This window comes from Dendropsophus ebraccatus, chromosome 4 (assembly GCF_027789765.1).
Source record: "Dendropsophus ebraccatus isolate aDenEbr1 chromosome 4, aDenEbr1.pat, whole genome shotgun sequence".
NCBI lineage: Eukaryota > Metazoa > Chordata > Amphibia > Anura > Hylidae > Dendropsophus > Dendropsophus ebraccatus.
Genome location: NC_091457.1, coordinates 61,691,977 through 61,716,161, shown reverse-complemented (window position 1 = coordinate 61,716,161; position 24,185 = coordinate 61,691,977). Strand labels below are relative to the sequence as shown.

The window sequence follows — 24,185 nt, the reverse complement described above, 5'->3', positions numbered from 1 at the left end:
TAGTTAATCATTCTATCTGTGCAGAGTGTAAAGCATTTTGTTTTTGCATTTCATATTTGGATGTATCCATTTTTGTCTGTCCTTTCTTTCTATTAGGCCCTGGTGTGGAAAATCTGATGACTTTTATGCATTCCTGCTTTTTTTCACCGGTGATGGCCTGGAAAGAGAGGTAGGGAACCATTTTATATTCTATTTAATTTATGCATTGCACAAAGAATAATTATAATCATAAAGGGAAAGAGGAGGGGCAGGGGGTGAATTGTGTACAGACTGCACACTTAAGAGCTGTCCTTTGACCCTGTAAAGGACATGTGTCACCAGTTATGGGCACAGAGTTGTTTGTTTTGCACTGCAGTACTGTATTCTAATTTAGCAGACCAAGGCCCGCTTGGTCAAGTAGATGTGCCAATAGCAACACGTTTTCTATGCTCTTTCAGGTTCAATAATTTTTATTAAGTTTTTTGGGGGTTAAAAAAGCAATAACAAATGTATTGTATACATGAAGGAAGATATACAAACAAGATGCTATAAAACTTGTACATTAAATTGTTAAAGGTATAAAAAGAGAATAATATGGTACCGGGACAATAAAAATTACTAGTTATGTTACTTAACCATTATGAAGAGAACAAACCATGTTTATATATTCTATTTTGTTAGACTACAAAGGTTAACTAGTGAAAACTCCTAGTTTCTCACAGTGTACTGTAGATTGCCATGATATTTTAGTAAATTTGTCCATTTGCATTTGGCCTCTTGCTATGATACGCTCATAATGGTATGTTTTGTTTACTGTACTAAAAAATTCTTTCTCACTAGGAATATTCAAGAAATATGCTAACTAGTTTCTATGTTCTTTCAACATATGATTATTTTAGTGCAAATGTTTTTCTCTTTTAGTATCGTACACTTCGAATTCCGAAGATCCGAAATTACTTCATGTGTGCCAGTGTTGTGTTCCTTTGCATATTCTTAGTTCAAATTTTGGTAATGCCGAGGTGAGTGTTCTCAGTATTAACACTGATGTTATTTATAATAAATGGTACACCTGGATTTACGATAACAGAGGTTTTATCTGACAGCAGGCAGGTCTTGCAAATAATAAAAATCACTAACTGACAAAGATTTTATTCTATGACCGTGTGATCCAATATAAAAAAAGATTGGCTGCTTTCTACCAGAAACAGTTGCTAACACCCTCAGATTGTGGTAATACTACAAACACAGTGGGGCTGTTTCTGGAAGATATCGGCTTTTCTTTTTTTAATACTGGTTAACCTGCCTAAAGGGAACCAATTCCCTCACTGAGCTGCCGGGTATAGCTCTCACTCTCCCGGAGCTACCTTACAGCTGTTAGGCATAGCTCTCTGACCCTGTGCCTGGCAGTATCTGATGGGGCGGCAAATTCTAAATCTTCCTCTTTAATCCGCAGTGGCATGTGCGTTGGGAACTTAAAGGGGTACTCTGGGCTAGGGGGCTTTTCTGGCTATGGCGGCGGAGGTTGATGAGGCCAACGATGCCCCGCCTCTGCCACTGACTGGCTGGCCGGGCTTGAAACATCACGTCTCAAGCCCACGTCAGAGACCAGGAAGCAGATTGGAAGTAGCTGGGCAGTGCGGACCGGAGCAGTGCGGAATGGGACCCGTCCCAGGCAATGGGATGGACGATTTAAGATGAAGATTAACTGCCCCTCTAGAGACTGCCAAGCATAGCATAGGAGACCTGTGCCTGGCAGCTGTAAGGTATTGAGGCCAACTCACTCTCCCTCAGGCAGATGATTGTTTCCCTTTAAAGCCACCAAGCTCTTTTGTACAACATATGTTTGGCTTTGCATTATTGTGTGCTTGATTTCATGCAACTGTTTACAATGAGTGTGACTGAAATACCTGCTTTGGATTACGAGCGTAATTCGTTCCTGGACTGTGCTTGTAATAAAAAAAAAACAAAGCAAAATTCCCCATAAGAAATCATTGAAATGCAGACCATTGGTTCCACACCCCAAAAATATTAATTTTATATTCTGAATAACATGTAAAACAAATTAAGCAAACATTTAGAAACAGCTGAATATGTCATGTTATAAGTAGAGATGAGCGAACAGGTTCGGCCGGTATGGGATCCGGTTGGATTTTTCCAAAAAAGCAGGAAGTGTTCCGGGCGGGAAAAGCGCTTTCCCATGATGCCTGGAACACATCCAATCAGCAGGGATTTTGCACTAGCCCACCCCCTGTGTGACGTCTGTATTTCTTTAAGAGGATCGGTCAAATGACTGCACCATGCAGTCTGCACAGTGAGAGGAAGGAGGTTGTTACTGGCTGCAGTGCACACAGCTCGTGATTATCAAAACACTGCTGGTGCTGCTGCTGTTGTGTACTACAGACTACAGAGATATTGTAGGAAAGGAAAGATTGGGAAAGCGGAGAGGAGAAACATCTAGTGATTGAGAGAGAAATATAGAGAGGGCGAAAGATAGATAGATTAGGCATAGGACAGCAAAGGGTGCACAGAACAAAAACGTGCTGTACAGATATACAAGTCCTATATTTCTGATGTGTATACAAGTCCTATATTTCTGGTGTGTATATCACATCCGTCTTATCCTGAGAGACAAAAATACCTGATGCAGGTGTATAGCATAAAAGTCTTAAAAAAAGGGCTATAAATATAGACAATTTTTATACTTGGACCCTCCTCGGACACGACCCTGACTTGGCACGGGCACGCAGCAATTCCCCCACATCCTCCATCTGACATCCTCAGCAACATCCCGCTAACTTTTGACCCGCCGCCTGCAAGGGAACTGTTGGCGTCTATGAGCAGCAAACTGCTGAACACGTGGGGGAAGAGACAGGATCCAATCAAGTGCAGGGCATAGCTGTGTCGGAGACAATATCAGAGCAGGTCCATGTTAGGCCTGGCAGGAGAGCAGTAGGCAGTAGACGAGAGAGGGCTGGGCAGGAGCCTGATGAGGATGATAGCATCATTCTGGAACAGGATAAAGGTACATCGGATGTTACATGGGATCCACGGCAGGATTTGGCTTATTCGACGGATTCGTCAACCGGGAATCCGTCCGCCAGCAGGCCCGCCACAACTAAAAAGCAGACAGGCAGCAGTAGTCATTTAACAAGTCGGAAGCGTATCTGGGACAAGCAGATGACCACTGGGGAAACCTCCTTCACTGCAGGTCCTAGTATCGGCAGCGCCCGCCCATCCTCGCAGCCTGTCGGTACTAGACTCTACACCTCGCCTGTGTGCCCAGAGGATACCTATGTGGTCATCTGTCACCTGTGCGACAGGTGCATTAAAAGAGGCAAGAGTTGCCATCCTGGCACCAGCGCCATGGCTGCCCATATGAAGCGCCACCACCTTTCCGCCTGGGAGAAACGGGGTGATAGTGGGTCACAGCAGGCCCAAGCAGAGCCGCGGTCAACAGCAGCAGGAAGCAGCAGTAATCAGGGGGGCCTTTCACAAAGTCAGACCTCCTCTGTGGAAGGGAGTGTGTCTTCACTCCCTTCTTCGGCTGGTGGCCCCTGTGTTGCTAGCAGTAGGCAGCCTGTCATCATGGAGTTCCTATACCGGAGGCAGACATATGCACCCAGCAATCCCGCAGCAGTCAAGCTGAACGCCCACCTGGCCAAGTTGCTGGTGCTCCAGGCTCTGCCGTTCAAAGTTGTCGACTCGGCACCTTTCCGTGAACTGATGTCGTGTTCGGAGCCACGGTGGAAGTTGTCGACACTACTTGCATAGCTATGTTCGCGAAAAGGTTGCTGACTCGCTGAGCCATTCAGTGAGCAGACATGGACATTTAACCACAGACATCTGGAGCTGTAATTACGGGCAAGGGCAGTATATGTCCATTACTGCTCAGTGGGTAAATGTAATATGGCCGGCGGACCCCCAGCAACTTGGCCAGGGAAGGGCGATGACACCACCCCGTTGTCACAGCAGGGTTCCTGTGTCGCGGTCCTCCTCCACCTCCTCCAGTAGGTCCAAAATCTCCTCAACCGCCAGTGTTCCTCCCTTGTACCACTTGGGTGTAGCATGGAGGTGTCACTCTGTGCTGCATCTAGCCTGCCTGGGTGAAAGGAGACACACAGGGGAAGAGCTGCACCGCCTGCTCAAAATGGAGATCCTCTCGTGGCTGACTCTACGCCATCTTAAAGTTGGGACGGTGGTGACAATGGGAGCAACATTCTCTCCACGCTGCGTCGAGGAGGTATGAGGCACTGAGCACTGTGCTGTCAATGGCTCGAAAGCTGTGTAACCATTTCAGCCATTCAAGTCGCTCTCACCACATCCTCCTCAACCTGCAGTGCAGGAATGGTCTTCCCAACCATCGTCTCATTTGCGATGTAGCCATGCGATGGAACTCCACCCTCCACATGCTGGACCGGCTCTATGAGCAGAGGAAGGCCTTGACTGATTTCCTCTTGATGCAGGCGGACACGGCGAGTCCCCTGTGTAACCTGGAGCTCGGGGAGTAGCAGCTCATACGTGACACCTGACGCTTGCTACGACCCTTTGAGGAGGCCACCTTTCTGGTCATTGGGCAAGACACAAGACTGAGCGCCATCATACTCATGCTTCATGTACTGGAGCTGATGCCACTGTCGCAGCCTGGGTCACTGGAGGAAGGCTTGGCGGAAGAGGAGGGAGAGGAAGTTGAGGAGGAGAAGGAACTTTTAGGGGAGACGGGTGGAGGAGAAGGAGATGAGCCTTCCTGCCAGACCAGAGGGGGGCCAGATGAGGATATTCAGGGCGATGAGGAGGATGGAGGCAGTACTCATTGGCAGTATGGTGTGGAAACAGAGGCAGGGACTCCTTTCCACTCCCTGGTGGAAATGGCTAAGCGCATGTTGATATGCTTTAGGGCTGAACCACGCTTGCAAAGGATTCGTCAACGGGACAAGTTCTGGCTGGCCACACTACTGGACCCACGGTATCGCAACAAGCTGTGTGAATTCATTCACCCTTCCCAACGGGAGGAAAAAATGAATTATTATAGAGAGGAGCTGGGTGCACAGTTAGTGGCAGCCTTTGGAACATGGCGCTCTCATTCACGCCATTCCCACCAGGGCCACACCAGCAGCGCTGCCTCCTCCACATCCTCCTCTAGCAGCTTGGTTGGCATGAGCAGCGGCACCAGTCTGAGCCTGATGTCCATGATGCACGCTTTCATGCAGCCATATGTCGGGGTAACAGGAGCTCAGCAGCAGGACATGGCGACACACCTTAAACAGCAAGTCCAGGTGTTTTTGGTCTCTATGTTGCCACCTAACGTGCCAGAACCCCTGGACTACTGGGTGGGAAAATTAGTTGTCTGGCCACAACTCACTGAATTTGCTTTGGACATACTCTCCTGTCCGGCCAGCAGTGTGTCATCCGAGCGAGTTTTCAGCGCAGCAGGTCATATTGTCAGTCCCAGGACAACCAGATTGTCCTGTGATAGTGTGGAGCGTCTGACTTTCATCAAAATGAACACCACATGGATAGATAAGGACTTTGTGACACCTGCTCCTGATACCACAGAGTAGGATTTGGTCCTGTTGTCACCAAGATGTAGGACCTTTTCTGCATCTATTATGGCCTATATGTGAACTAGACCTTACTGGTCATTCCTGGCACCATTCCTGCTGCCCTGCTACCTCTCGCCTGTCCATGGACATGGTCATTATTCTGCTTCTGCTGCTCATGTCACCCCATTACAACTGCTACTCCTTCCCTAGCCTCCATCTTGGCTACTGCTGGGCCTTCACTGGCCACCATCTTGGCTACTGCTGGGCCTTCACTGGCCTCCATATTGGCTACTGCTGGGCCTTCACTGGCCTCCATGTTGGCTACTGCCGCTCCTGACCTGGCCTCCATGTTGGCTACTGCCACTCTTGCCCTGGCCTCCATGTTGGCTACTGCCGCTTCTGCCGTGCCCTCCATCTTGGCTACTGCTGGGCCTTCACTGGCCTTCATATTGGCTACTGCTGGGCCTTCACTGGCCTCCATATTGGCTACTGCTGGGCCTTCACTGGCCTCCATATCGGCTACTGCTGGGTCTTCACTGGCCTCCATCTTGAGTACTGCTGTGCCTGCCCTTGCCTCCATGTTGGCTACTGCTGTGCCTTAACTGGCAACCATGTTGAATACTGCTGTGCCTGCCCTTGCCTCCATGTTGACTACTGCTTCTCCTGTACTGGCCTCCATGTTGGCTACTGCTGGGCCTTAACTGACATCCAGGTTGACTACTGGTGTTCCTGCCCTTGCCTCCATGTTGACTACTGCTGCTCCTATACTGGCCTCCCTGTTGGCTACTGCTGCTCCTGCCTGGCCTCCATGTTGACTACTGTTGCTCCTGCCCTTGGCTCCATGTTGGCTACTGCTGTACCTGCCATTGCCTCCTTGTTGCCTACTGCTGGGCCTTAACTGGCATCCAGGTTGGCTACTGCTGGGCCTTAACTGGCATCCATGTTGACTACTGCTGTGCCTGCCCTTGCCTCCATGTTGGCTACTGCTGGGCCTTAACTGGCATCCATGTTGACTACTGCTGGGCCTGCCCTTGCCTCTATGTTGGCTACTGCTGGGCCTTAACTGGCATCCAGGTTGACTACTGGTGTGCCTGCCCTTGCCTCCATGTTGACTACTGCTGCTCCTATACTGGCTTCGTGTTGGCTACTGCTGCTCCTGCCTGGCCTCCATGTTGACTACTGTTGCTCCTGCCCTTGGCTCCATGTTGGCTACTGCTGTACCTGCCATTGCCTCCTTGTTGCCTACTGCTGGGCCTTAACTGGCATCCAGGTTGGCTACTGCTGGGCCTTAACTGGCATCCATGTTGGCTACTGCTGTACCTGCCATTGCCTCCTTGTTGCCTACTGCTGGGCCTTAACTGGCATCCAGGTTGGCTACTGCTGGGCCTTAACTGGCATCCATGTTGACTACTGCTGTGCCTGCCCTTGGCTCCATGTTGGCTACTGCTGTACCTGCCATTGCCTCCTTGTTGCCTACTGCTGGGCCTTAACTGGCATCCAGGTTGGCTACTGCTGGGCCTTAACTGGCATCCATGTTGACTGCTGCTGTGCCTGCCCTTGGCTCCATGTTGGCTACTGCTGGGCCTTAACTAGCATCCATGTTGACTACTGCTGGGCCTTAACTGGCATCCGTGTTGACGACTGCTGGGCCTTAACTGGCATCCATGTTGACTACTGCTGTGCCTGCCCTTGCCTCCGTGTTGGCTACTGCTGGGCCTTAACTGGCATCCATGTTGACTACTGCTGGGGCTGCCCTTGCCTCTATGTTGGCTACTGCTGGGCCTTAACTGGCATCCAGGTTGACTACTGGTGTTCCTGCCCTTGCCTCCATGTTGACTACTGCTGCTCCTATACTGGCTTTGTGTTGGCTATTGCTGCTCCTGCCTGGCCTCCATGTTGACTACTGTTGCTCCTGCCCTTGGCTCCATGTTGGCTACTGCTGTACCTGCCATTGCCTCCTTGTTACTTACTGCTGGGCCTTAACTGGCATCCAGGTTGGCTACTGGTGTGCCTGCCCTTGCCACCATGTTGGCTACGGCTGGGCCTTAACTAGCATCCATGTTGACTACTGCTGTGCCTTAACTGGCATCCGTGTTGACTACTGCTGGGCCTTAACTGGCATCCATGTTGACTACTGCTGTGCCTGCCCTTGCCTCCGTGTTGGCTACTGCTTGGCCTTAACTGGCATCCATGTTGACTACTGCTGACTACTGCTGTGCCTGCCCTTGCCTCCATGTTGGCTACTGCTGGGCCTTAATTGGCCTCCATGTTGACTACTGCTGCTCCTGCCTGGCCTCCATGTTGACTACTGCTGCTCCTGCCTGCCCTCCATGTTGGCTACTGCTGATCCTGCCTGGCCTCCATGTTGACTACTGCTGCTCCTGTACTGGCCTCAAATGACTATTGCTGGACCTCCACTGGCCTCCAATGAATACTGCTGCTCCTTCACTGCATTTGTGACCTTTTTCCTGTATAGACCCTGTAATGGTGAATTTCCTGCATAGACCCTGTAATGGTGAATATTGAAGTCTAAAGAAAAAAATGACTTTGAGATATTGAAAAGATAATGATGTTACTGTCATGTAGAGCTCTAAATTCAACCAAATACACTACCCCCGTATCATATAGATGCTTTAAGCTATGAAATCTGAAGAAATCCGAAATTCGGTCAAACCGAACTTTCCGGAAAAATCCGGAAGTCCGGTCGGAACGAACTTTTGAAAAGTTCGCTCATCTCTAGTCTTAAGTTACTGTACAATAATCAGCATGTGGTGTATAATGCATAGTAAGTGCATAAACCTGAAAAAACAGCAGCTGTAGATACAGGATCAAACTGCAGATCCCCATAATGCAGTTGCGTTGTACAACAGGCTAGAATAGAGAAGCAGGGCTGCTGTCAGAGGTCTGTGTGGTCACATGACAGCAGTGGGGAAGGGGTGTGTGTTCAGCATGGACCAATCAGGAAGTGAGAATCACAAGCTGTGCAGGAGGACAGTGACAGAAACCTTTGTATACAGCAGTGTGTATGGCTAAATGTGAGTGCAGGCATATTATAGCAGCAGTGTGAATGGCCGAGTGTAAGTGCAGACACATTTTAGCAGAAATGGAGAGGATGAGAAACACAAGGGCTGACAGAGACTGCAGGAAGCATGAATCAGTGACCAGGGCAGATGTGGGCACATACTGTACATACAGTACTCTCTGTCCGGGGAGAGAGGTTACAGCTATGAAGAGATTACCTCCACAGTCCTGGCCGCTGATGTAAGCCCCAGCCTGAAGTGGATCTGCTATGATTTAGAAGATGAGGGAGACCTCCTGCCTCAGAGTACAGTGCTCTAGACCCCCACTATGCTGACCATATCCCTTCCTCACTCCCCCTCCCACCCAGTACAGGGAGCTCTTAAAGCAAAGCAATTCTCTTTAACAGAGTTAAAATTTTTAAAAAATTTAAACATTTTTAAAATTTTGTTAAAATTTGTTAAAATTTTTATTATTTTAAACTGCATTACTGGTACAATTACTTTTATATGTAAAATTGAGACTCCTAGCGCACATTTGATCAATGTGTCACCCATTCACCAATGCTAAAGTAGCCTCAATAGGGCCCCAATATAAACTGAGTCAGCAGTCTAGTTCTATAGGCCTACAAACCATAAAGGATTTGGCTGGCGTTCAACATTTTTAACATTGCTGCTGGCGCATATAAAACAATGAACATGTTATCCTTACCTCTCCATGCTCCCTTGGTGTCCTCGCCTGATGTCGCCAATGTCCCCCCGCTAACTGCAGAGCCTCTACTTCCGAGACTAACTTGGCTATAGGGGCTGTCCTATGGAGGCTCTGCAGTCAGTGGGGGGCACCAGTGACACTGCAAGCATAGGATATTTATTGTTTTATATGCACCAGCAGCAGTATGTTAAAAAATGACAAACTCCTGACAACCCTTTCACACAGACTTGCAGGCTCCTATCTTGCTGGCCCTTTTACACGGGCTGATTGTCAGCAATGGGCATTCTTATGAACGCTCATTTGTCTGGTAATTGAACCATGTGATAACCTTACTCTGGGCTGTCCAGGCATGATTTAAAACAAAGAATACCAGTTTTCTTTTCCACATTAACATTAATACACACCGGATACAAATTCCAGTATTCATTCACTTCATTCATGTATTTCTTTCTACAGGAGTGTAAATCTGGGTGTTTCATTTGCTGTGGTATTTTTATTAATCCTTTGCGTACTGCTAATCTGCTATGCTGACAAGGGAGTGGTAAGTCTATGTATACAATAATTAAATATGGTAGTATAAGTGTGCTTGACTCATGGCTCCATTTTTTTTTTTAATCAGATATTTTTTTATTAAACATTTTATCAGTGTTACAACAAAACCCATTCCCCCCCCCCCCCAACTTATACCCCCCCCCCCACAGGACAACATGTCCGAACATCATCTCTGTATGGCGCATCAAGAGAACAACATTAGCACACAAAAAATATATACCTTGTATACATATAACCATATGTTCTATTGCTCATCCGACTTCATGGCTCCATTTTAGAAATGACTATAGTTTATTTACTTGCCAGCGTTTCTGTGAAGAGAGCTCCCCCATGTCACATGTCCTGTGTTCAATAGCTGAAAATGTGGAGACGAAGCCACTGGTACGAGTCCTTTTAGCTGCACTCACCATTGGAGCCCTGCTGGTAATTGCCATTCTTAATCTGGTAAGCTTTATAATGGAATCTATAGTTCTTCACTAGACCTTTTAATGCATATAAAGCTGACATGTTTTACATTTTACATTTCCAGCCCCTAGATGAGTCTCTACAGAAGTGCAATGGGTCGACCCCAGAAATAGAGGCCTGTCAAAGTATCCCTGTGAGTTTAGTTATATTGCTCTTAGTGACATAATCTTGTCTTAGTGACATAACACTACTTTAGTATGCATAAAAGTTCTTTTAGGTGTAAATTATAAGGTCTCTAATTTAGTCTTGTAATGAGTTTGGTTTCTTTACTTTTCAGTATTATATATACTGCTGTATTTTGGGGTTCATCGCATGTTCTGTATTCCTGCGAATGAGTTTTGAGCTTAAGATGGTCCTGTTATCAGCTGCCTTCATCGTGTACAATGTGATCATCTTCCATACTCACAAAGATTTGTTCAAAGGTGCCTTCCCAACTAACAGGTAGGTTGGCTTCTGGGTGGACTACAAAGTCCCACTGAGACCTCTCTGTATTCTGCTACGTGTTCAGTTTTCCTTACAGAGAAGCTTGATGCATTTTTTTTTTTTTTTTAAATCTAGGCATCACAGCTCCATTTTTCATACTATCACATCCTGATCCACCTGCACTGCTTGCTTTGTTGTATTAGAAATAAATCAGATTGTCCTAAAGGAAGCATACTTGGCTACCATTCAACTCAATGTGGTGCTAGATTTTTACTGTACTTTAATGTTAATATTACTATTTCTAGAGGACTGGTACTCCGTATACTCAATATCATATCAATGTTACATGCTCTTCTTTTACACTTTCAGTACGTCAGGGACCTTAAAAGATCTGCAGAGGATGTCCTGCTTTTATCTTTCTTTATTTTACTTCACACTAGTATTGCTATCAAGGCAGGTAAGAAAATAAAAAATATATATTAATTATGTGGGGCTCTAAATCTGTTGTTTCACCCTTAAAAAAATTGCCTTGCAGAAACAGCCATTGTTCAAATAGATAGTGGATATAGCAGATAAGTGTTATAGGCTGGAATACCTCCCTCCAAATAAGACTCCTATGAGGGAGTCAACAAATTGGAAACAGGAAAGATGATTAAGTTTTACTGTTGGCTGTCCAGAGGAAATAATGTATATGTATACATCTCCAGCCAAGTATTTATCCAAGTAAAATAGATTTATTGCCTCTATTTGTAGGTTGACTATTACTCTAGGCTAGATTGCTTGTGGAAGAAGAAATTCAGGAAGGAGGATGAAGAGATTGAAACAATGGAGAATCTGAATCGACTTCTTCTAGAAAATGTTCTCCCGGCACATGTTGCTGCATATTTTATTGTTGACAACAAAATGAACGAGGTAAGGACTTTATTGAGGTGACTGGGGCAAAGATGGCCATATATTAGTAGATCAGAAGGTTTATAGATGGTGGTACAGTTTAAAAAAGAAGCTTTTGGGTATTTTTTATTTCTGGTGATAGTGGAAGCTATTTTTTTTTTCATAAGGGACAACAAAAAGTAAATCTTTAGGCAACCCATTTAAAGTTGGTTAAATCTGCTCCTTCTGTGTAAGGGTAGTATTACACAGCCCAATTAAAAACAAGCCCCGATCTGCTAGATTACATGGCTCTTTCCTTTTTTAGTAAGGGCTGCATGGACATCGTTAATGACGTCCGTGCAGCTCTTGCCTTAAACTGTTATACATTACCTCTCCATGCTCCCGGTCTTCTCCTGCCCAACAAGCAGAGGGCAGAAGGCTGGGAGCGTGGAGAGGTAATGTATACAAGTGTATACAATCTTTAGCTGCGCACTGCTATTACACACAGCTATGCGTGGTAGCGGACAATGATTTTAGGTCCAGATCTAAAGACCCGATCAGCCGATTATCGTTATAGGCTGATCGTTGTCTCTTACACGGAGTCATAATCGTTCGAATGAACCTGATTTGGCCTATTATCGCTCCATGTAATAGGGCCCTAAGTGTTTAGGGCCAATAAGTATATTACTGGACTTAGTCTCTTTCTCATAGTACTAAGGTTCAAGGTGGTTGTCTTGCCGCAAAAAGAAAACCTTTTATTAATATGCTTCACTAACATATAGTTGTGAAATAGAAGTCTGTCCTTAACCATAGTACTGCTCATGTTGACCATCCTTTACCACCAGGACCTGTACCACCAGTCGTATGATTGTGTCTGTGTGATGTTTGCCTCAGTGCCAGAGTTCAAGGTCTTCTACACAGAGTGTGATGTCAATAAGGAAGGGCTGGAGTGTCTTCGGCTTTTAAATGAGATTATAGCTGATTTTGATGAGGTACTTTTAAAAAAAAAAAATAAAAAAATCATTGTTGTTTTTTTCACAATGTACATCAATAAATTTTACATAAATTATAGTTCTTTTCATGTTTTCCCCCCAGCTTTTAATGAAACCAAAATTCAGTGGTGTGGAGAAAATTAAGACAATTGGAAGTACTTACATGGCAGCAACAGGTCTAACTGTAACCCCTGGGCAAGAAAATAAGCAGGTATATTACAGCTTTAGTAAAATAGGGTTTTTTATCTTTTAAATAATTTTTTTTTTTAAGTTGTACTGCATGTGGATCTGAATACGCAGGCCTTTTATTGCTGAAATTATTCTCCATGCGCCATTCAGGAAAAGATGTGCAGTTTTTATTATCTGTACATTTATCAGGAAGGTTGGGGGAGGGGGAGGGGGCAGAAGGGAAGAATTGGCACCTGTAAATAAGGGCCCTATTCCACGGAACGATTATCTGCCATATTCAGCCGATATCGGCCAATAATCGTCCCGTGGAATTGACAACAACGATCAGCCGACATCCTTCATGTCGGCTGGTCGTTGCAGTCTTTTTTTTTTTTTCGACATGTTGAAAAACAAACGACTGATACAGCAACGATCTTCTGCCGTCGCTCCATGGAATAGGAGTGTCAGCAGCAGAAGCTGCTGTATCCTATGGGCTGCCCGGACGATCTAGCGATCCCCCAGGCAGCCCCCCCCCACCCCCCCGCAGTTCCCCGTGGCCCCCTCCAGACTCACCCACTTGCTGCAGCTGCGGGGAACGAGGAGCAAACGAGCGCTAATAGCGCTCGTTTGCTCCTATCAGTCGGCCCTATTACACGGGACAATAAATGTGCGAAAAATCGTTCGAATTTAAACGATAATTGTTCCGTGTAATTTCAGGCAACGATCGAAAAATAGTTCATATGTTGTTGATCATTGATTTACGGTGCGTTTACACAGAAAGATTTATCTGACAGATTTTGGAAGCCAAAGCCAGGAATGGATTTGAAAAGAGGATAGATCCCAGTCTTTCCTTTATCACTTGTTCCCTGTTTATAGTCTGTTCCTGGTTTTGGCTTCAAAGATCTGTCAGATAAATCTGTGTAAACGGACCATTAGACCTAAACATAAAATTATCGTTAATAGTTCGCTAATCGTTCGCTCAAGTTCCGCATTTGTTCACTAATCGTTCAGTGTAATTGCACATTGTTTATTCCTTCTGATCCCAGCAAAACAATGAACAATCATAGTAACGATTGCAATAACGATCGTAACTAACGATTATCGTTCTGTGTATTATGGTGAACGATTTCAGGTTAACTATAATGTCGCTTGCGATCGTTTATTGTTAGTTGTTAATCGTTAATAATCGCTCCGTGTAATAGGACCCTAAGAATGCAGCACTATCATTGGCAATACACTTTTCAGTGGCTCATTTCAATTCAGTAGACTTAAAGGGATTTTTCAGGACTTTTTTTTACTTTTTATTGATGGCCTATTCATCAATATCTGGTCAACAGGTACTAGCAACAGACACCCCTGCTGATCAGCTGTTTGCCAGAGCCATGGCCTCTGCATATACTAGGGAAAAAAAAACATTTAAAACTAAACTCCCCCAAGAGAAGATATTGCTCCTTGACCCTACAGGACTTTTTTTTTTCATGATTTTACTTTTAGCATTACCACTTCCTGTGCTCAGGAATTTCAAATCTACTCTTACTGTAAAGAACTCTGTGGGAACATAGCAATAATTGACTGTTACAAGTCAATGAAGATTCAATGTGAAAAACAGCAAGGCATTTTATTGTGTCAAAAGGGCCCAACATTGTGGCCATCTGCAGACACCACTAGAGGGGTGTTAGGTACTCACTGTATACTGCTCTGCATTAAAGGGTACAAACATGCTATTCTTACCTCTCCACACTCCCCCGGTGTCATTCTATGTCATCTTCCCCCGCTGAACAAGAAAGAGACGGTGCTGCTGGCAATGATTGGCTGAGTGGACTCTTATTGCTGAGACAAGTTCGTCTTGAAAAGTTGAGGCGGGATCATTCAGCAGGGGACCCGAAGATGACATTGGACAACACCAAAGGGAGTGCGGAGAGGTACGAATAGTATGTTTGCTATGTTTTACCCAAGGGCAGCAACAAATAAACATGGTCAGAATGACCTTTTAAACTTAGTAAAGACAGTATGCAGTAAATGGATCGGCCTCCTCTAGTAGCGACTGCAGCCAGTTATGTTTTTAAATGGCTATGCAGAGGGTTTTGAGGTCTGTATTAGAAGAACAAACATTGAATGCTATAAGAAATACACCTTTGAACCATCTATAATTATCCTATTGACTGTTTTTATTATTATGAATTATATAGGACCAAGAGAAACAGAATGCTCAAATAGGAATCACTGTTGAATATGCCATGGCACTTATGCAAAAGCTGGATGGAATCAATAGACATTCATTTAATAACTTCCGCTTGCGTGTGGGTGAGTTCTTGCTTCAAAATTATACTGCAGTACACTGTATTTATTGTGTATGATGCCAAGCCCTAATAGCCTGTGGTACATGAAATGCATTGTGGTCATTGTCAGACCCTAGCAGTCATGGCCATTTTTTTTCAAGGGCACTGATGGACTTTCAGAAGGGAAAAACACTTGGGTGGGTTGGCATTGATCCTAAGATCTGAGAGGGTAAATTGCTGGATGTTATAGATAACATCCAATGCAGATGGAATGGGCCCAGCTCCTGCATAATAGTGCAGCATCAGCGTGAGTAAAACTGTGGGTTGTTATTTTTACCAGTTTTACCCAAATACGTTATTAAAGTCAACACCCTTCAACTTGATTGAATGTGATATTTTGATGTAAGACAGTATGGATCTTCTGCAGCAACATTCTTTTTTCTTTACTGCAGTAGAGAGGGGTATGGGGATCCCCTCTTCTCAGAATGAGCCATTACCAACAGCTCCTGTTCTTACAGCAGCTGCCTAACTTAAAGTGAAAGTGACTGTACCCACAATCTGCCCCCCCAACCGAGTGTACCTTCGGATAGCTGCTTTTAATCCAAGATCTGTCCTGGGGTCCGTTCGCCAAGTGATGCAGTTATTGTCTTAAAAAAACTACTTTTAAATTGGCAGCCCCGTGCCCTATGGGTGTGGCTTAGATTGTATATGCATTAGGCTGGCACAATCTCTGTCCCTCCTCCCCGCCCTCCTCATCATTAGGAATGCTCCAGGCAGATTGCCTCCTATTCCCCACCTGTGGCAGCCCGGCACATGGGCTGGATCGTTAAGCACCTTTGCAATGTTCAAGCAGGAGAAAATGTTCCAGTGGCATTCCTAATGATGAAGAGGGTGGAGAGGAGGGACAGAGGGGTGGTGCAAAGTTAGGGCACGGGGCTACAAGTTTAAAAGTTGTTTTTAGGACAATAACTGCATCACCTGCCAAACGGACCGCAGGACAGATCTTGGATTAAAAGCAGCTATCTAAAGGTACAAGTGGTTTGGGGGGGGAGGTGTCAGATTGTGGGTACAGAGTCACTTTAAGCCAACATTGGTAAGCAGTGGTAAAATAGTAGCCCCCTAATAAAATAAATGTTGTAAGAAAATTATTGAAGTTAAAAAAAAAAAAAAAAAAAGGCTAAAACATTTCATTGTGCATATACTAGATAAAAAGCAAACACTTAGGTACAGTATATATTAAATTGCTACATTTTACAGTTTTAGGGTACATTCACACGTACAGGATCTGCAGCAGATTTGATGGCACAGATATGAAGTTGCAGATTCGAAGCAAATCAAATCTGCTGCGGATCCTGTATGTGTTAGCACCCTTAGTGTGACACTGAAAATATAAAGGATTAAAATTGGGAAAATGCCTTTTTCTACATTCTTTCTACAATTTTTAAATTGCACACTAATTTATACATGACCTACAGTCATGTCTGTGAAAAAGCATTTACCTTAAAGTAAGCAACATTGATAATGTTTCCTTTGCCGTCTGATGGCAATGATCACAATGATGGATGATACAATTTTTTAGGGATAAATCATGGGCCTGTCATTGCTGGAGTAATCGGAGCTAGAAAACCCCAATATGACATTTGGGGGAATACTGTGAATGTGGCCAGCAGGATGGAGACCACAGGAGAACTTGGAAAAATCCAGGTAATTTATTGAGCCCTTATAGTATGCACTGGATAATCTGAACTGAACAAAAAAGAAAAATGCTAGTTAAGAAGGTGTGAAAGGTAGTCGTTGGTATAGCAAATGTGATTAAAGGGGTATTCACATCTTTCAACTCGCAGGACTTATCAAGATTTTTACAAATACATTCATTTGGTAAAATTGCCACCTCCTCCTCTTTCACTCCTATTGTTGACAGCTTGTTGTCTAGGTAACAGACGACCACTCAACTGCATTACCAGATGGCACGTCTGGTACCAGCAATTTATTTATTTTTTACGTTACCTGGTCAGCACCAGGACGGGCATCCCAGTGAAGCGGTTCATTTTTCAAAACGCCACCTGGTTCCCACGTTCTACATGGCTCTGTGCAGTGCAGGCAACCAGGCCACCCTCAGTGTGACCATATCCCCTTCCCTCACTTTGATTCTACTGTAGGTCTGTCACTGAGGTGATATCATTACACTCGGCGCTGGGCTGGTGCAGAAGAAGAAAATGGCGCAGAGAGCTGGAACCTGACAGTGTTTTGAAAAATGGACCATGTCACAGGGTTTTATAAAATGCCACATGCATACAGAAGGTGAAATAAGAAATTACTGCAGTTTAGTTAGGTACCACACTATCTGGTGAGCATGCAGATATAGTGTTTGGTGGCAGCTCTGAGATCTCTAAGAACAAACAATGTAAAATGCATAAAAATTATCTGTATAACCTTCCCCCAGGTGACAGAAGAGACATGCCATATTTTGGAAGGACTGGGTTATTCCTGTGAGTGCCGAGGACTGATCAACGTTAAAGGGAAGGGAGAACTCAGGACTTACTTTGTCTGTACAGACATGGCCAAATCCCAAAGCATTGGCATGAATTGACTTTACGCCTGATATTTCCTTGCAGATTTAAAAGTATGGAGGAACGTTTTACATGCTGCCTAATTTTATATGAAGACTTTGCCAAGTAAAGCGTATGCACATTCTTTTGGAAGAGATCCCCTTTACTGAACTCTTAGCAGTTCTCATATCCTGCTTTGGGAAAGGACAGGAGAAGACTATGGAAAGTTTGCTACACATGCAGTATTTATTACCCAACAGTGAAGGTTGGGTATGCCAGGTGAAATGGTACTTCATACCTCAAGGATGTTACTTTGCAGAACCTTGTATCTTAGAAAATCTTTCTTAGGTTATTCCTACAGACTGTAATAATTCTTTTTTGAAGCAGAAAACATAAAGACATAAGAGTCTGAACGGCTGTAATACATATCAGCGAGCCTAGCTTGCCAAACGTGAGCCTTCTGCCACAAGATAGCAACAAGAAAAAAGGCAGTGGTATACAGCTCTCTGTTGCCATTGGAAAGCAGGGTTGCTCTTCAGTTGCACAGATGTAGAATTCTAGTGGCATATTACATAATATACCTTGATGGGTTGTAGTGACAATTCCCAGGTTTTTAATTGATTTTACAGCAAAGGAACAACACTGAGAGGGTGTTTTCACCAGATTGTATTGACTTCAGTGCCAGTTTTTAGTTATACAGGCTTAGGCACCCATCCTTATTACAGGCCTGTAAAATAGGTTCATAGACTGCTATGGGCCCATACAGAACCCATTACCCCTGTGTGCTCTGATGTTCTACACAGGCCACCAATAAAAGAACCAAACTGAGAGGTGAAACTAAATTGTGACCGTGATTAGGGACACTGGAGAACATAAATGCCGTGTTCTTTCTGCCTACAATGTTCACAATCAGCAAAGTATACAAGAATCCACATGTTGACAAGATATGAGGCTCTTTTAAAAGCTGTAGTTGTATTTTATTTATATTTTGCATATTTTAGATGATTTTTAGACTGAAAAATATTTTAATTAAAATGTACAGGCTCATAGGATATGAAAATAGCTGTAAAAGGGATGTATAGTATAGAAAGTCTTTGCTTCCCCATCACTGCCATGGAGCAAGAAATACAGGAGAGGACTATAAACAGAATGCACCAACTGCATAGAGTATGTCTAGCTATTGTCCTAGAAGACAGTACAAATGTTTCACAGTCTGTGGTTATATTAATCAGAAGAACTGTGTTTATGTATGTATGTGTATATACTGTCATGCACTGCTGTAGCTTCTTGTGTATATAATGTGAGGCAATACACTATGTGGGATTCCAAAAGTAGCAACTGCTTTCCCAGTAATCTTGAATCAAATAAATGTAATTGAAATCAGAAGATAACATAGGATGGAGCTGCCGGTATTGTACTGTATGGCCTACTGAGCACCACTGGTCCCTCCACTGTTACTTATCTCCACACTGATGTTGGTCTGATAACAGGAGAGACAGCATGAGTCTTACTGGCAGGTCAACCTTACAATGCAAGAAGCCTCCTATGTAAGAGTGCTTTTACATGGGCCAAATATCAGCAACTAGCATTCCTAGAAACACTCATTCAACTGATAATCTGCCTGTGTAAAAGGGCCTGCGCTCAGGCGATGTGCGGGAGAGGATATGGAAGGAAGATGGGCACCCAAATAAAAGGACAGCTAACCACCAGAGAAAACTATATAAAGAGATTTGTTTTTTTTAGGATTTGTGATTGATGGCCTGTCCTCAAGATAGGTCATCAATATCTGATTGGTTGGGAGCAGACACCTGCCACTGCATCTGGGTGTACACAGTGGATTTGGTAGCACATGGCTCTGGTCAATGTGTACTGATTTTGTCAGATTACTGCAGCTCCCCTCCCATTCACTTCATTGGCAGCTGAGCTGGAGTAACAAGACATGGCTACTAAAGAGTGAACGAAGCAGAAATCACAGTGCTCCATTCATTGTACATCTGGGTGCAGTGGATTGCCTTTAACTGAGTCTCATGGGCAGTATCTGTGATAAGATGCTGGGAGGGGAGGGCGGGGGGTCTGTATGAATATGTACAGCACAGGGTATATTAATACAGTGCAGAAAACGGATTGTGTGAATGCCACCTTAGATTGGCACAATCTGTCATTTCAGGATAACAAGTTAATCAGAGTAGAGTCTTTTCACTTGGTAATATTCAGGTCAGTAGTTGTTAACCACAAATAGGAATAACAATGGAAGTTCTTACAAATCCTGATACAAATACTGCTGTGGAAAAGTAGCCAGTAATGTTTTGCAATAAAAATCAAAGCCTTCCTTTTACTTGGCTGTGCCTCTGATTTATAGAATGATCAATATGCACTTTAAGTTAAAAGAGGACCTGTCACAACCCGTGTCGGGGTGACAGGCTCCTGACCCCCAGCTAGATCCCCTTATACTTACCTCATGTCGCTGAGTCCCGCTCCCGGAGACGGTCCCGGGACGGAGATATCCTGGTCAGAAGCCGGCGCGCGCTGTGGGGAGGTGTCCAGGGTCCATAGACCGAGTCCGGGACTCGGCCAGATGAGGTCAGTATAAGCGGATCTAGCTGGGGGTTGGGAGCCTGTCACCCCGACACGGGGTGGGTGACAGGTCTCCTTTAAAGTGTCACTGTCGTTATAACTTTCAAAATCTAAGGCAACAGTAGATGTGATATAAAGCAAGTCTGCAATATAGACTACATTCATTATTTTGTTATTATTGTGCTGTAAAACTAAGCTGAACTTACCAGGGCTGTGGCGTCTGAGTCGTGGTGTTGGAATCGAAGCTAGTTTTGGCTGGAGTTGGAAAAAAAATGTACAGACTCCAGCTTTAAAAAAATCTCTAAAAAAGTTTTGCTCATGAATATATATTATGAGCAACATCGTAATAGGACACTGGCCCTATTACATAAGGGTGGTCATGGAAAAGTTGTCGGTGACTATTTGGCAATTTGTTTCTGAGCTGGAAGAGTCCATTTTGTGGGGGGAGATCTGTGCTGGTCTCTTCCTGGATGCTGGATGACTGTATATGAGCAACAGTGTAATATGAAGATATCCTGTGTAATAGAGAGGAGGAGAAGAAGACATAAGTAGTGTAGCAGTAACCTCTGTCCTCAGTGTGGTGTTTTCTCTCTGAGAGAAGATTGTGTGTTTTTCTTCAGTGTTCTATGGCTGCAGCTGTGTGTGTCTGCGTGAGCTATGGCTGCAGTAGGCTGTGTGTATGTGTGCTATAGCCGCAGAAAGCAGTGTGTGTAGTGCGCTAAGGCTGCAGCAAGCTGTGTGTGTGTGTGTGCACGCGCTTTAGCTGGAGCAGGCTGTGTGCGTGCTATTGCTTTCCCCCACAGTGACCTTCTATATCACTGGGATCTGGTATTGTTAGCAGTGTTTCTGTGTGTATGGTGAATATTTAGTTAGAAACTTAGAAGACTGTCAGCAGGAAAAGACCACCTGCTCCATCTAGTCTAGTTGTGAGTGGTTCAGAACATGGAGACTGGCTGCATCCAATGCACACACAGGAGAAGCTGCTTTATATACAGTATATATTTACTCAGAAGTTGCCCCAGGATCATGTAGGACATTAGGGAGAAGCTGCTGAGCCAGTGTGATAAATAACTCCCCTGGTATCTGACCGGCCATTTATGAAGGAGCAGGAGTCTGATTTGAAATCAGTCCTGATAAAATTCAGGAGTCTGAGTCGGAGCTGCGGCTTACCGACTCCACAGCCCTGGAACTTACCAGAAATCCAGGTTCAGTATCCTGAAGGCAGATTTTCTGAATTGTGCTGGTTGAAAAAAAAAAGACTAAACACAGGAATTCACTGTGTCCATCAGTCACATGACCTCTTCTCTGTGAGCGCTCAGATGGCCTGAGATCCAAAGGACTTCGTTTTCTGACTTTTTTTCTCTCAAAAGACAGAAAACAGGAAATGTCGTGTTTTCCATGATAACTAAAAAAATAAATAATGAATGTAAATTGCGAACTTGCTTTATATCACGTCCACTGTTATAACGTTATAACGACAGGTACACTTTAAGGATGGATGGAGGTGGGAAGGTAGCAGACATTACCAGTGGGGGAAACAGGACCGTCTCCACACCAAGTTTCTCCATCCTGCCCATTGTTCACTTAGGGCTATGGCCGCCTTGTTTGTTTCCCCAACTCTTGATTAGTTTAGTATTTAATCCCTGTTTACCTCTCCTATTTTGTTTAAAATTATTTCAAGTATTTTCTTTGTCCCTGGGATTACTGAACAAGAGTCTGATCATTTTATTTTAAATTATTCCTATTAAAGGGAATCTGGCAGCAGTTTACAGTTCTCAAATCTGCTAACATCCCTATATAGAGGAAGGAGCTCTGTGCAATTGCCCAGCCCCTACTCTCAGCAATGGGTGACAGTTCTAGTGGGTTACTGACTGGAATCTAGAGCTGTCACTCACAGCTGAGAGGGCTGGGAAGTGTAAAGTGCTGAGCTCTGGACACTTAGCATGAAAGCTCCGCCACTAGATTCACATGACAGTCGCCAGATCTAGGCACATGGAGCTTTTTGCCACGTCCTGCTAGCAGCTCTTTGTGTGGGCTCTATTAGTTGGATTGGATGGTAGAGCTGGCAAACAGAGTGGAGCATAGCATCTTAGCATGAACCAATTGCACAAAGCACTTCCCCAGACCTAGGCTCTAGAATTCAATCAGGAAACCTCTAGAGCTGTCCTTCTGTGAATGGAGCACTTCACCTGCCCCTACTCAGCACAGAACAATGGGCACTTAGAATACAGTGTGTAACCAGATTCCTCAGTGAGCCAGCAGTCCTTTCAATATGGACTTAGGGCCCTATTCCACCGGGTGATTATCGTTTTGCAATAGCGGTCGTTTGAGATCGTTAACGATTATGCAAAGACCTGAAAACGTTCACTCATTTCCATGGAACGATAATCGTTACTTATGATCGTAATTGCGATAGTTTTTCATCGCTATTTATTCGCTATTGCATTCGTATCTATTGCGAACGACTGAACAATGTCTTATTCAATGCGAACGATTTGCGAGCGAGAAACGACAAAAATAGGTCCAGGTCTTATAAAGTGATCAACGATTTCTCGTTCGGTCATTAATTGCATTTCAACCGAACAATTATCATTTCAGATTATCGTTAAATCGTTCGAATCTAAACGATAATCGTCCGGTGGAATAGGGCCCTTAGAGAGGAAAAATTGCCTCTTTTCCCACTAACACAGTGCAAAATTTCACATATCACTTGCACTACTGGTTTATGCAAAGGTTGTTTAGAAGTTTAGGGTAGTTTTTCTTTTTTTCTTAATCTTTGTTACCGGTCACTAATTTTACTTGATCATAGGGGAATTCTCACTTCAACCAATCCACTAGTTATGTTTTATCCTGTGGATAGGGTATAACTTGTTGGAATCTGACCTCCACTTGGAATAGGACCTCCCTTTACTAGAGATTGTAGTAAAATTGAATGAACACATGCATGGACATCGCTTTATTCATTCTTCATGGGCATTCTGAATGCAGTTCTCACCCACTTAGTTAACTTAACATGCTGAAGTGAGAATACGTCTTCAAAATGTTTGTGTCACTAGAGCTATAGATGTATGTAGTTATTAGCCCAGATGATGCCACCTGTTTTCCATTGGTAGGCACTACCCCTACAGCCATCCCTGCTTTATGCCTTCAATTCCCAGGACTAGTGTTGAGCAGATCTGTCAAAATGTTCAGATTCAGCAACATTATCTGAACCTGCTCTGTATTTGACTGTCGGGGGCTGGAGAAGTTAGAAGCCAGGAAAACATGGATATTGCCTATGACTGTATCAGTGTTTTCCAGGAAAAATAGTATAGTACCATGTTAGCCAGAAAAATCCATATTGTGGTAAATCACTCCTAAAATACTGAGCTACAGCAGGGGTCCCAACAGCTGGCCACCATTGACCACTGGCCTAGCCGGGAGTGTTTTAGAGCTAAATATTGCAAAAAGTTAAAGGGATTATCCAGCACTACAAAAACATGGCCACTTTCTTCCAGAGACAGTGCCGCTCTCGTCTCCAGATTGGGCGGGGTTTCGCTGCTCAGTTCCATTGAAGTGAATAGAGCTTAAAGTGACTGTACCACCAGGCCCAGGCTAAAGCACTGGAGGCGGGCCGATCCACCCTTAGTGGGAGGAAACCCCAGCCCTTCTATCATAGGTTCCATTAATTCTAATGGAGTCACGTTATGAATGGGCTGGAGTTTCATCCAACTAAGGGTGGGTCGGCCCGCCTCCAGTGCTTCAGCCTGGGCCTGGTGGTACAGTCACTTTAATTGCAAACTGCACCTGAACTGGAGACAAGAGTCTTGTTGTCTCTGAAAGAAAGTGGCCATGTTTTTGTAGCACTGGATAACCCCTTTAAAAGGCAGTCTGTGTTTTCTGAACATAATGCAGTTTGTATTCTGGATTATAGTGCTCAAAATCCAGAAGACGAAGAATCATTTCAGCATGTGAGACCTCTGTTTAACACATACAGTGACAACCAACAGAACCATGTAATTGAAGGAGTTGTGCAGCGTTAGAAAAACATGGCCACTTTCTTATAGAGACAGCACCACTCTTGTC

General features: G+C 44.4%; 1 protein-coding gene across 3 annotated transcripts in view; it reads left to right on the top strand.

The window, feature by feature from the left end:
• The window catches only part of ADCY7 (adenylate cyclase 7), a 112,696-nt gene extending 93,521 nt beyond the window's left edge, over positions 1-19,175 (top strand). For all 3 annotated transcript variants that reach the window (XM_069965939.1, XM_069965940.1, XM_069965941.1), the window contains 13 exons: positions 97-169; positions 901-998; positions 9,705-9,789; positions 10,107-10,244; positions 10,330-10,398; positions 10,543-10,706; positions 11,058-11,145; positions 11,442-11,600; positions 12,404-12,550; positions 12,654-12,761; positions 14,908-15,022; positions 16,577-16,701; positions 17,441-19,175. In XM_069965939.1, the coding sequence (XP_069822040.1) occupies positions 97-169; positions 901-998; positions 9,705-9,789; positions 10,107-10,244; positions 10,330-10,398; positions 10,543-10,706; positions 11,058-11,145; positions 11,442-11,600; positions 12,404-12,550; positions 12,654-12,761; positions 14,908-15,022; positions 16,577-16,701; positions 17,441-17,587 (1,516 nt within the window). In that variant the 3' untranslated portion in view covers positions 17,588-19,175. The remainder of the gene's footprint in view (positions 1-96; positions 170-900; positions 999-9,704; positions 9,790-10,106; positions 10,245-10,329; positions 10,399-10,542; positions 10,707-11,057; positions 11,146-11,441; positions 11,601-12,403; positions 12,551-12,653; positions 12,762-14,907; positions 15,023-16,576; positions 16,702-17,440) is intronic.
• The last annotated feature ends 5,010 nt before the right edge of the window (positions 19,176-24,185 follow it).